Source organism: Hordeum vulgare, chromosome 1H (genome assembly GCF_904849725.1).
Source record: "Hordeum vulgare subsp. vulgare chromosome 1H, MorexV3_pseudomolecules_assembly, whole genome shotgun sequence".
Classification (NCBI taxonomy): Eukaryota; Viridiplantae; Streptophyta; class Magnoliopsida; order Poales; family Poaceae; genus Hordeum; species Hordeum vulgare.
In genome coordinates this window covers 316,547,349-316,560,047 of record NC_058518.1, presented here as the reverse complement: position 1 = coordinate 316,560,047, position 12,699 = coordinate 316,547,349, and the positions used below count along the sequence as shown (strand labels likewise).

General features: G+C 43.2%; 1 protein-coding gene across 1 annotated transcript; it reads right to left on the bottom strand.

Annotated features, from left to right (window-relative positions):
• Positions 1 to 1,626: 1,626 nt before the first annotated feature.
• LOC123410234 lies at positions 1,627 to 4,174 on the bottom strand. Its single transcript, XM_045103146.1, has 6 exons — positions 4,020 to 4,174; positions 3,206 to 3,626; positions 2,903 to 3,027; positions 2,366 to 2,781; positions 2,203 to 2,287; positions 1,627 to 1,921 (listed from the first exon to the last, which is right to left on the bottom strand). Exons 1-6 carry the CDS (start codon positions 4,024 to 4,026, stop codon positions 1,899 to 1,901), a joined length of 1,077 nt encoding a protein of 358 aa, XP_044959081.1. The 5' UTR covers positions 4,027 to 4,174; the 3' UTR covers positions 1,627 to 1,898.
• Between the last annotated feature and the right edge of the window lie 8,525 nt (positions 4,175 to 12,699).

The following is a 12,699-nucleotide window of genomic DNA, read 5'->3' as shown; positions in this document are numbered from 1 at the left end:
ATGTGGGTACAAATTCTGAAGAACAAGTACCTACAACACAAGACCTTAGCTCAGGTCACCGCGAGACCGGGCGACTCACCTTTCTGGAAGGGTCTGATAAGGTCGAAAACGGCATTCTTTAACAGAACTAGGTTTATCATAGGTAATGATGAATCAACTAGATTCTAGGAAGATACATGGCTAGGGGAGGAGCCCTTGGCTATTAAGTATCCGCAGCTTTACAATATTGCCCAACGCAGACAGACGTCCGTTGCGACAGTATTGTGTGAGATTCCTCTAAATATTCAGTTCCGTAGAGCCTTGATTGGTGATAGATGGATTAGATGGCTGCATCTAATCAGAAGGTTGATGAACATTAGCCTTTCTGACTGCCCTGATAATGTTCAATGGAGGCTGACCACTAATGGTATATTTTCTGTAAAATCTATGTATGTGCACCTCATAGATTCTTCACCTATTCCAAAATCCATGCATATATGGAAGGTCAAGGTTCCCCTTAAGATAAAAATCTTCATGTGGTTTGTTCAAAAAGGAGTTGTTTTAACTAAGGATAACTTGGCTAAGCGAAATTGAAAAGGAAAACAAAGATGCAGCTTCTGTTAGAATAAAGAAAATATCAAGCACCTCTTTCTAGATTGTCCTATGGCTAAACTTTTATGGCGCTCGATACATATTGCTTTTAACATTTCTCCTCCTACTAGCATTAACATGTTATTTGGGACGTGGTTGGAGGGGGTTAATGTTGATTATGCTAAACTTAGTTGGGTTGGAATCTGTGCCATGTTGTGGGCTGCATGGAACTGCAGAAATGATCTAGTATTTAACAGACAAAGATATGTTCACTTTTTGCAGGTCATCTTGAGGGCTACTGCCTTGATCCGCAAGTGGTCCTTACTCACTCCTGTGGAAGTCAGGGAGCCTTTGGTTACTGGGTGTGTCCGTTGGGAGATAGTAGCTCAAGGTACCTTCAACCGATTTGGATGGCGACATATTAATAGGATAGGTGGATAGTTATCTAGGCCTGTTGTAATCATCGGTTGTGGCGCGATAGACGCCTTGTATCTCTTTTTTTCTTTTTTGAGACCACTTTGTACTTGATTCAGACTGATTTCATGTTTAATAAAAGGCTGCATGCATCATTCGATGCAGAGGTAGGGGCGACGCCTCCTTCTAAAAGAAAAATGCACCGATGCTTGAAGAGCGATATCAAAATAAAAAATATACAACCGAGTGCTTCAAATAGGAGCGTCTGGTTGTCGCATCCGTGAAATCAAGATAGCTGAGCACCGGCTAGCATATAGGAAGCTAAAGCTTGCTTCTACCCCTTCCTACTAGGTTTTTCTTTCAAGGCATCCTGTACCTTCTAACCTTCATGAGTATTCATGTGGACGAGCGGGTAGTTATATAGAGAGGAGGGATATGGAGGGGGGACGGGACGGCGGGGGATGCGATCAGATGAAGAGAGGAAAGGGGCGGTTGTCTAGGCAGGAGCTTTCTCCGGCGTGCCAAACGCGGAGACAGATGGGTCGCCGGCGGCGCTGCAAGAGAAGAGGTGAGGGGAGAGAGAAAACGGGATGGCCTAGTGCGCCCAATCTTGGTTTCATGAAAAGGAAAATGAGTATCTCATTTTTGGTTAAAATTCATGTTAGGATTAAGAACCATGGATAGTACTAGGGGGTGCTGGATGTCCTCAGAGAAGATAAGTACAATAACAACCATAACAAGTAGTAGCAGGGTGCCGGAATTCATGTCTTCGGCTGACGACTGCTAGTACAGTACAATACATAACAAAACAATCCCTCATTTATTTCTCTCTTGAAGTTCAGCCGGTTCTTTCAAGCCGAAGTACTCCACCAAACGAGCTTCCAGATACAACAGACTTTGGTAGTCACCAGGTTTCATCGCCTCAATGAAAGAGGTCCTAATTAAGAAGCAAACGTAGGGGAAAAAAGTAAGATATTTAATTTGAATTGTCTAATCATGAAGGAAACATCAGGCAACATGTAAGACATCTAATACGAACTCAGACCGGTCTCTTTTTTTTAGCAGATAAAACTCGGACCGATCTTGATTCAACACAGGTAAAAAACACACAGAAACAGTCTTGATATATTTTTTTGCATGAAAGGATTGACACTTTTGAATTAAATGATCAACATCAGTTAATAATACCATCGCAATTAAAAGACTGACAATACTTACCGATAGTTTCATACAAGTTTGCCCAGATCATTGGTGTCCACTCCTCCATTTTCTTCAGGAAACCAATGTGATCTTTAATCACTGCCTGTAGATAAAACAGAATTCGGAAATCAGTGTTGTCATTTATGTTTTGTTTATGTTGTAATGCGCTCTATTCAGAAACCTTCACAGATTTAGGTACGTCAAATTTCTTATTGACATTTCGGCAGAGTCGGATGTAATCCCATGGTACATCTGTATCATATGTTGATGTCTTATCGTGATCGAGGATGAGTTGCAACATTGGTTGTATGAGTCCATCTTCAGTTGGCCAAACAATGCCTGACGCTTCAACATATCGTTTCATCATCACCATTTCTTCTTGCATTATGAGCAGTAGGTAAGCAGACTTGTCAGCATAACTCCAAGCATCGGTATATGTTTCTAATGGTACGCGTTTTGATTGACGACCAATGAAGTCATAAAAGCTACTACTGTCACCACTCAGTGTGGCATTGTCAAGTGTGCAACAGTGGGTGATGATTTCCTTAACATGGTTCCACACCGAGGCAATTCTTGTTGGAGTAGTACCTTGTATCACTGCATAGCGTAGCAATTAAAACGTGCATCAACAATCTGATCGGTCATGTTTAAAAGATGTACAAGGCATGAAAGTAGAGTCACACAAATACAGGAAAGGCATGTGTAGATATGTAGTTACCATCAGACATCAAAACTTTCAATGTAGGTTGATTATTCATCATCTTGAGGTACAGATCATCCATGGTGAGGTGCCGAGGATACCATCTCTTCTCCAGTACATGCTCTACAAAGCTACAGAGAGATCTGTGCACCAAGTGTACTTGTTACTTGCCAGAAAATGGATTGTCTACAATAAACAAAATTAAAGAGATACTAAATGATGATGCTGGAAACGCATGCCATCCGCGAAGAAGTGTAAAGAGGTAAAAAACGGATGAACATACTAGCACTGCAAATTATAAGAAGCCACCAGTTAACTTACAAAATGATGGTCCGCAACGTCGGCAGCATTCTCCCATCAGCAGTAAACAGCGTAGGAGCACTAGGCTGCTTATTCTTCGTGTCAACCTGATAGTTAAGCCAGCTTTGGAATCTGCCGTTGAGAGACTCCACTACAAGACATCCAATGCCATCCCCATCCATGTAGTAGTTCTCAACAAAAAATGCATTTGGGTGCTTGTTCAAGCTAGCAAGGAAAATAAATTGCTCTTTTGATATTTGATTACCCAAGCTACCCTTTTTGACCATCTTCTGGGATTCGACTGGACCAACGGTATAAACACATTGGTGCAGACCAAAAGTGGTAGAATCAGTACGATTCCTCGCTTCCTCGTCCTCCACCTTTACTTTAAACTCTCCGGCTACACCAAAATCAATCCCCCTGAAGGTTTCCCAGTGATTTTCTGCAATAGCAAAGTGTTAGTATACTCACCTGTTTTGTCAAGCGACGGATCTAGGTAGCTACAAAGTACAAACAAACTACTAGTACTGGTTAATTTGAAAGAAGCTGCGTCCATGAATGGATGTATCGTCAATAATAGATTCAAATAAGAGGCGCACACCATGCAGGGCCGTATCTAGCAGCTAGAAATGAACCGAGTACTAACTACTTGTAATTGAACTACACGCACGCAAAACAAGCAGAGGAGCTAAGGCCTCATTTCAAAGGAGTAATCTTTGTACTTCTCAGATCGATCTAGCTGCCAGATCTATGCACATAGGGAATCTCTTCGAGCATGAAGCCTCCCTGCTTGGCCAAACCCAAATGCAACAGAAGGACGAGAAGCATTAATAACCTTCCATGGTGAAGCTCGTCCCGGCAGCCCGGCCGGCTGTCCTAGGCAGCCGAGATGGGGAAGGAAGATGGCGGAGAGGGGAAGACGGAGGCCTAAGAGAAAGCAGGGTAGGAAGGAAGATTGGCCAGAGAGAAACTCAAGAAGGTAGCCATCCATCTCTAAGCTGCAAACGTCAAAGCTTTCTTTCCAGCGCGCGTAGACTAGGTTTCCGTTTCAGGCAAAAAACGAATGGCTTAGGTTCACCTTGACCAGTTCCGTGGAAAAGTACGTAATAACAATAACAATAATCAATTCGAGCTTACATGACCAAAAGTTCACAATAATTCTAGCAACCGTTTCCCACCCGCGCGCCCGCCGAACCGAAGCGCCGCTCACCCCCTCGCGCGCGTGGACCCAAACAACATTTTTTCTCATCCGCGTGCTTCACTGGTCAGTGGATACAACATTTTTCATCTAAATATGTTGCAACCAGCGTCATATTTGTTGCAAGCGTTTTTTTATTATTTTTTGTCCCAGTAAAAAAACTGCATATACGTTTGGTTGCAACTTCAGTTCGTCGATTTTTTCGTTACAATCGATGTTTTTTTACTTTTGCTACGACCGTGTTAATTTTTGCTACAACCGGCATCATGTTTTGCTGCAACCGTTCATTAAAAAAGTTGCATACACGTCACGTAAATATTTGCTACAACCTGCGTTTGACTTTTGCTACCACGCACCATCAGCTTCGTTTTTTTGCTACGATCACGTAGATATTTTTTTCCACAAATTTTGTTATATGTTGCAACCGTTGAAAAAATTATTGCATCGCATCGAAATTTTGCTGCATAGGGGGAAAAATGTTGCATGCGGATCCAACGGTGCGGACGGCACGGGGTTGGTGGATCCTGCGGCTCGCGTGCGGCCGGCCGAAAGTTTGGGCCGGCGCGCCGGCGCAGATCAGTCCCCATAATTCTACTCCCTCTGCCGCGTTTTTTACACTATATAATTCTACTCCCTCCGTTGCGTTTTTGACACTATACTAACGTAAAAAGCGCTCTTATATCATGGGACAGAGGAAGTACATTATAGAGCGTAGAAATAAAAATGCTAAGCGGTTCATTGATCTGACACCGCCCGTCACTCCCGCTTGGCAACTTGGTTAGAACATCTACAAACAGACAGACAAAACACACGTCCGCACCCGGTCTGAATGTATCTGTTTTGGTCCTGACGGACAGACAAAACGGTTCAACTTGTGAACGCATCTTCATCGCCGGCTCGACTGGTCACCTCAGCTAGATCAAGGGTTGCGCTCCGTGTTGGATCCTTAAGTTCGTACAGGTGCTTTCATCAATATCAATTCTCATTTGTATCAAGATGACGAGACAATCATTGATGGAACTCGGGGGCTCAGCGTCAACATTGCCCACGGGCGACCGTGCAACTTTTCTAGACAACAGATTCTTGTTCGCAGTCCCTGCCTCCTCGAGCATCTCTTTGACGATTGCTTTGGTAGAAAAGTGTGGAATTGAGTTTGCAACCACCTTGTATAATTTTGGCTTATCTCGATGAAGAAATATACGGAAATCTCTGATATACCAGAGTCATGTCGAGTCTAGACGGGAATCTGGGCAAGTTTGGGGCGAGGTGTCTAGAGCTCAGCTTGGATATCTTGTGAAAGATCAAGGCATTCATCAGCTGCCGAACTCCTATATCGATAACACCTCAAGATTTCAGCTTCATGCGATCATTCAAACTCTGGAAAATATCCAATGAGTGCATCAATTTTCGGATCTATTTTCTACGCGAAAATGAATCTGACCGTATTCATCTTTTTCATGAACTAGTTATCACGCGTATTCTTTCAAGGAATTTTGTCCTAGAGTATTGTGTTGTGTTCTCAAACATGTTCCAACAATTTTAAAGCCTTTTGTAAGGTGACCGTCACTGTCGCGTCGGTGTTAAACAAACACGACAACATTGCTCCATGAAAGTCCACCTGTGCTAGTCATATCGTCACTTCGTCGCGCCGAGGTCAACCTCATCGGATCATTGAGTCGGAGAGACGACCAAGAGGCCAGCATAGCCAAGGCTAAATCCTCACCAAAGTCGTTGCCCACCGATAACACAGGGCGGACACACCAGCATCACCGCGTGGTCACTTCATCAAGACGACATTGACTGTGTCAGAAATTTTAACCTGCGTCAGCATTGCCGTGCCGCTTCTTCTTCGAGCCAATTTCCAACACGTCGTCCTGCTTCGACACGTCGGCTGACGTGGAGCCTCCAACTGAAAGCACAATTGCTCCCTAAGGTGGTTTTGATAATTGATCACAACATATGCATCATTGGACTAATGATCTTATTCAAGTGTATTTCAGAAAAGTTCAAACAATGCATTGGCTAAAGGTTTATGTGGAGATGCCCCTTGATGGAAGGAAGGAATAAGATTGGCTCAAGCTTCAAGCTAGAAGACTCTTCATTTTACTTTTGTGAGAAATCACTTTTTGAGCCATAGGAAAGCCAATACTATTAAAAGGGGATGAGGTATTAAGATGAATTGGTTGCTCAAGTGCTCAGAGATAGCCACCAAAAATACTCAGCCATTCTCGCACATAACACTTCTGTCCCAAGACTAATATCGAAAATCGGTGCCACCAAGTTACCAGATTCGGCCGTACCAATTTTCATCCTAGACAGAAACGTAGCCAAACCCTACCATTTCGGTGGAACCGATGATGCATCGGTGCTATCGAGTTTGGGTGGCCAAACCTTTGGTATTTGATTGCACAAAATCGGAATTTCCGAGTTTGAGTATAGGTGCCACAAAGTTTTTCCATCTGACCGTTAGTCACCTTTTTGGTTCTACCGAGTTGTGCATATCGGCTCCACCGAGATTCAAAAGTTGCTGCCTTTTGAGCAAGTCGGTACCACCAAATATATAACTTCAGTGTCACCGAGTTGTTCAATTATACTGTAACAGTTCGATTTTGGGGGCTGCCTATATATATCCCTCGATCTACCTCTCATTCATAGAGGAAGCACTCAGAACACACACTTCATTGCCAGATCCATTTTCTGAGAGAGAGCCACCTACTCATGTGTTGAGATCAAGATATTCCAATCGATCCATTTGAAACTTGATTTCTAGCCTCCCGAAGTTGCTTTCCACCAAATCAATCTATCCTACCCATGCCAAATATGTGAGAGAGTGATTGAGTGTTGAGGAGACTCTCTTTTGAAGCACAAGAGCATGGAGTTCATCGTTCTACCGCATCTACTACGTTTTGGAGGGTGGTGCCTCCTACATTGGTTAGGTGTCGCTAGGGAGCAACCTACTTCGTGTTGTGGAGTTGAACCAATATGTTTGTAAGGGCATGGAGAGCGCCTACTTTGTGAAAATCTACCGTGAGTGAGGCTAGTCCTTCGTGGACGGAAGTCGCGGTGGAATAGACAAGGCCGCTTTTCGTGGACCCCTTATGGGTGGAGCCTTCCATGGACTCTCGCAGTCGTTACCCTCCGTTGGTGGAAGTCTCCACTAACATGGACGTACGATAGCGCCACCTACGGAACCATGCTAAAAATCTCCGTGACATCCTCTTGCGTTTGATCTCCCTACCTTACCCTTTACTTTACACTTGCATGTTTTACATTCCGCTGCTATGCTCTTAGATGTGCATCTGTAGGGTGAACTTGACTCATTATAATTGCTAAAACTTGCCCACAACTAAAATTGGGAAAAGGCTAAGTTTTTATTGGTCAAGTAGTCTAATCACCCCCTCCGTAGACGTACTTTCGATCCTACAAGTGGTATCACAGCTTTGGTCTCCATTGCATTGGTTTCACATCCTAGGAGAGTACGACATCTAGTGAGGGATGTTATCACCATAGAGGTCCGTAATTCGATGGCACTAATTTGCTAGTTGGAAGCATAAGATGAAATGCATATTGATGGTTATAATATTGCCTTATGGGCAGTTGTTCGTGTTGGTGTCCAAGGTGACTTCTTCGGAGAAGGTCAAGAACCGGATCATGATGCGACATATGAAGAATTGAAGATGTTTAAATACAATGCACAAGCCCGTGACATCATATTCAACTGCCTATGCCCCCAAAGAATTCAACAAAATCAGCCGCCTTGAGAATGCAAAAGAAATTTGGGATACTTTGGTTGATATGCACAAAGGTACTGATTCGGTTAGAGAATCTAAGTTGGATGTGCTTCAAAGTCAATTTAACAAGTTCAATATGAAGGATGGTGAAGGAGTCGATGCGATGTACTCTAGGCTAGCTCTCATCACAGATGAGATTGTCGGCTTAGGAAGCAAAGAGATGACCAACAAATTCATCATCAAGAAGATACTTAGAGATTTGGATGGAAAATATGACAACGTATGCACATTAATACAAATGATGCCAAACAACAAAGATCTCAAGCCAACGGAAGTCATTGGAAGGATTGTTTCTCATGAGATGTCACTCAAGGACAAAGATGAGCTGCACAACAAGTCAAGCGGTGCTTACAAAGCTTCAAGCGATCATCCCGCTACTTCAAAGGACAGTCTTGTTACCAATGAAGAGATAAGCCTCATGGTTAGAAAATTCAACAATTTCTACAAGAGTAGAGGCAACGAGAGAAGCTCAAGCTCAAGACATGATGAGAAGGGTTCGTCTAGTCATGACAGAAACTGCTACAACCGTGGGAATCCCGAACACTACTCCACTAAGTGCTTGGCTCCCTACAAACAAAGAGAAGAGTCACGTTGAAGACGAAGCTCAAGAGATGAGTCACCTCGCAGAGCGAGAATGAGTAGAGAAGATCGTTATTATCTAATACACTCACGGAGAGGCAAGGAATCAGATAAGAAGGATAAATTCACCAAGAATAGTTCTACAAGAATACATGAAGATCGTGTTGGTGAATAGGTTTCTGGCCCCTAGTCTGACAACCAATCCGAGAGAAGCTACCACTCCAACTCTGGCTATAGTCAAGATGAAGGTGTTGTCGGCATTGCACTTGTTTCCTCCAAGTCCTATGACTTATTTGATTCACCACATGAGGGGTGTGGAAACTGCTTCATGGCTAAAGGCCCCAAGGTATCACACCCCAAATATCTTGATTTTGATCGTGATGAGGATGACTTGTTAGGAGAAGATGACTTGCTCTTTGATAAAACTAGTGATCACATTGAAAATGAACTTGCTAATTATCATGTTAATCAAGAGAAGTCGAATGATGATGGTAAGAAAGAGATTGAATGACTAACTAAAGCATTAAACACTCTTAAGTTATCTCATGAAACTTCTCTAGAAGATCATAGAGATCTTGCAAGAACTCATGAGAAGCTACGCTTCAATAAGCGCAACTTGGAGCAACAACATGAGTTCTTAAAAGCAATCAATGATGATCTACGAAAGAAGAGTTCTTCTTATCTAGCCAAACGACTACTCTTGTCTACTTTTGTTCCACAAGTTAAACCGAAGAACACTAGTAACAAAGGCAAGAAAGTTTCTTCATCTAGTAACAACTTGATTCCACTAATGATTCTCTTAGCCAAGTTATACTTGAGCAAGAAAATTATTTATTAAAGATCTTGCCGGGAGTAAGAAATTTGAGGAAATTGTGCGCAAGCAAGGAGGACATTGGAAGAAACAAGTTGTTGGCTACGACAACGTCAACGGAGATGTTTGGGAAGAAGATCCATATCCCATTCCCAAGTTTCTTCCTCAAAATGATAAGTATGATCCTACTCCTCCCAAGGGAACAAGCTCTCAAGATGGCCATCTACCACAAGACATAAGGGCATGGGAAATCTTCAAGATGACATTGACTTATTTGAAGAGTAACCCCAAGCAAAGGTCGATTGGATTCCCAAGGACACTACTAGCACTACCTCATCTAGTGCTACCACAACTCCAAGGATTCCCATCAAGTTGATGTGGATCACAAGGAGGAAGAACTAGAAAGTTCTTGAGGGGTGACTCCGCCAATGAAATTAACTCTTATTCATTTTGACAAGAACTATATGCAATCAACCTCAACCATATGCATTAGTTCAAGGAGTCACACATTCCCTCAAAGGTAAGCAAGGGACAAGGCAATTAATGTATCTTTGGACATCATCCTAGAAGTATTTCACTCCATGTCCATATATATTCTTGCATATGTTCCTTGTGTTTTGGGACTAACCCATGTATGTGAGAAGAGTAATAAAAAACAAGGGTTGCTCCCAACTCAAGATGATCTTCATCAACATTGAGCATCCACCACTACTTCACCTACTTTAAGTCTTCTACAACAAAACCCAAGGTTAGTTTGTCCCATTTAGGGGGGATGTCATATCAAGGGGGAGCTTTACTCTAAATCTTTGGTATGAGCATCTCTTAAAGATATGAACACATTAATGCTTTAGGTAAAAGTGGTAACCCGACTTCTTCTTAAACGATGAGTATGACCTATGGTCAAGTATTCTTACATGTCTCCTATGTCAATATACTTATATATAGACGAATTCGTCATCACCAAAGTGCTTGATAGATGCTAGGGTGTTTGTGCATGTTCACCATGTTTTGCCTATGATCTTATTGTGTGAGCATGTTGGTCTGCATGTTTTGCTCATTCTAGAACATCCAATTCTTGTTATTTGGTTTTGATTTATCTTTTGCCAATTGGATGGACAAGAATGAGGAGGACCCTCCTCTTTCTCTCTATGCCTTCTCGTCTCAAGTTCTATTCATGCTTCATCACAAAACTTGAAAAATCACTTCTCGATCCCTACGTGTGAAGCAGCACTCGGAGTTCCATATCGACAAAGCTTGCATTCGAAAACCTCTTTGTGAATCTCGGTGTAACCAACCCCACATTCTCGGTTCCACCGAATTCCCAAATCTAGTCATCGCCTTTGCATCCCCGAGCGCCTCCGCCATTGGGAATCTCCGCTGTCGACGAAATCCTCGCCACCGTCATCACCTAGCGGGTTCATCACCGAGATAGGGTATGAATCTGAACCCTTATGCGCTCCATTAATCTCATTCATGCGCATTAGATCACTCCCGTCCATAGTCCCTAGTTTGCAATCTTCGTGTTCCACAAAAACCTCCATAGAATACAGAATGACGAAATTTTGGATCTGATCTTCCGCAGCATGCATCTCGGTGATACCGAGTTGGTGAAAATCGGTTCCATCTATTTTTGTTTTAGGGTTTCTGAGAAGCGCTTCGGTGAGACCGAGTAGTGATAACCCACAAGTATAGGGGATCGCAACAGTTTTCGAGGGTAGAGTATTGAACCCAAATTTATTGATTCGACTCAAGGGGAAGCCAAAGAATATTGTCAAGTATTAGCAGTTGAGTTGTCAATTCAAACACACCTGAAAGATTTAGTATCTGCAGTAAAGTATCAGTTGCAGAGTAGTATGATAGCAGCAGTAGCAACAGTAACCAGTAGCAGCAAAGTAACAGCAGTAGCAACAGAGTAACAGTAGCAGCAGTGACAGTAGTAGCGGCAAAGTAACGTAGCAAGGACCAGTAGGAAAAACTCGTAGGCATTGGATCGGTGATGGATGATTATGCCGGATGTTATTCATCATGCAACAGCTATAACACGGAGAGATATGTAACTAGCTTCACTTCGTCAATGTAATGCAGGCATGTATTCCGTATGTAGTCATACATGCTTAGGGAAAAGAACTTGCATGACATCTATTGTCCATCCCTCTCGTGGCAGCGGGGTCTGATACATCTCCATCGTATCTACTTTTCCGAACTCTTTTGTCCTTGTTTTGGACTCTAATTTGCATGATTTGAATGGAACTAACCCGGACTGACGCTGTTTTCAGCAGAATTGCCATGGTGCTGTTTTTGTGCAGAAATGAAAGTTCTCGGAACGTCCTGAAAATTTACGGAGATTTTTTCTGGAATAAAAGAAAAATACCTGCGCAAAGATCCACGTGAGGGGGCGTGCCAGTGGGCCACAAGCCCCTGGGCCGCGGCCAACCCCTTTGGCCGCGCCATGAGGGCTTGTGGGGCCCACGTGGCACCACCGCCCCCAATCTCAGTTCTATATCTTCGTTTTGCCTCGAAAAAAATTCAGAGAGAAGGTTTCATCGCGTTTTGCGATACGGAGACGCCGCCACATCCTGTTCTTCATCTGGAGGGCAGATCTGGAGTCCGTTTCGGGCTCTGGAGAGGGGAAATCATCAACCTTTCTCCATCGACAATTCCATGATGCGCTTCATCGTTCGTGAGTAATCTCATCGTAGGCTTGTTGGACAGTGATGAGTTGGATGAGATCTATCATGTAATCAAGTTAGTTCTTGACGGGGATTGATCCCTAGTATCCACTATGTTCTAGATTGATGTTGCTACTACTTGGCTATGCTTAATGCTTGTCACTAGGGCCCGAGTGCCATGATTTCGGATCTGAACCTATTATGCTGTCACCAATATATGTGTGTTTTAGATCCTATCTTGCAACTTGTAGTCACCTACTATGTGTTATGGCCCGGCAAACCCGGAGTGACAATAGCCGGAACCACTCCCGGAGATGACCATAGTATGAGGAGTTCATGTATCCATCGCGTGTTAATGCGTTGGTCAGGTTCTTTATTAAAAGGAGAACCTTAAGATCCTGTAGTTTCCCTTAGGACCCCGCTGCCACGGGAGGGATGGAAAATATATGTCATGCAAGTTCTTTTCC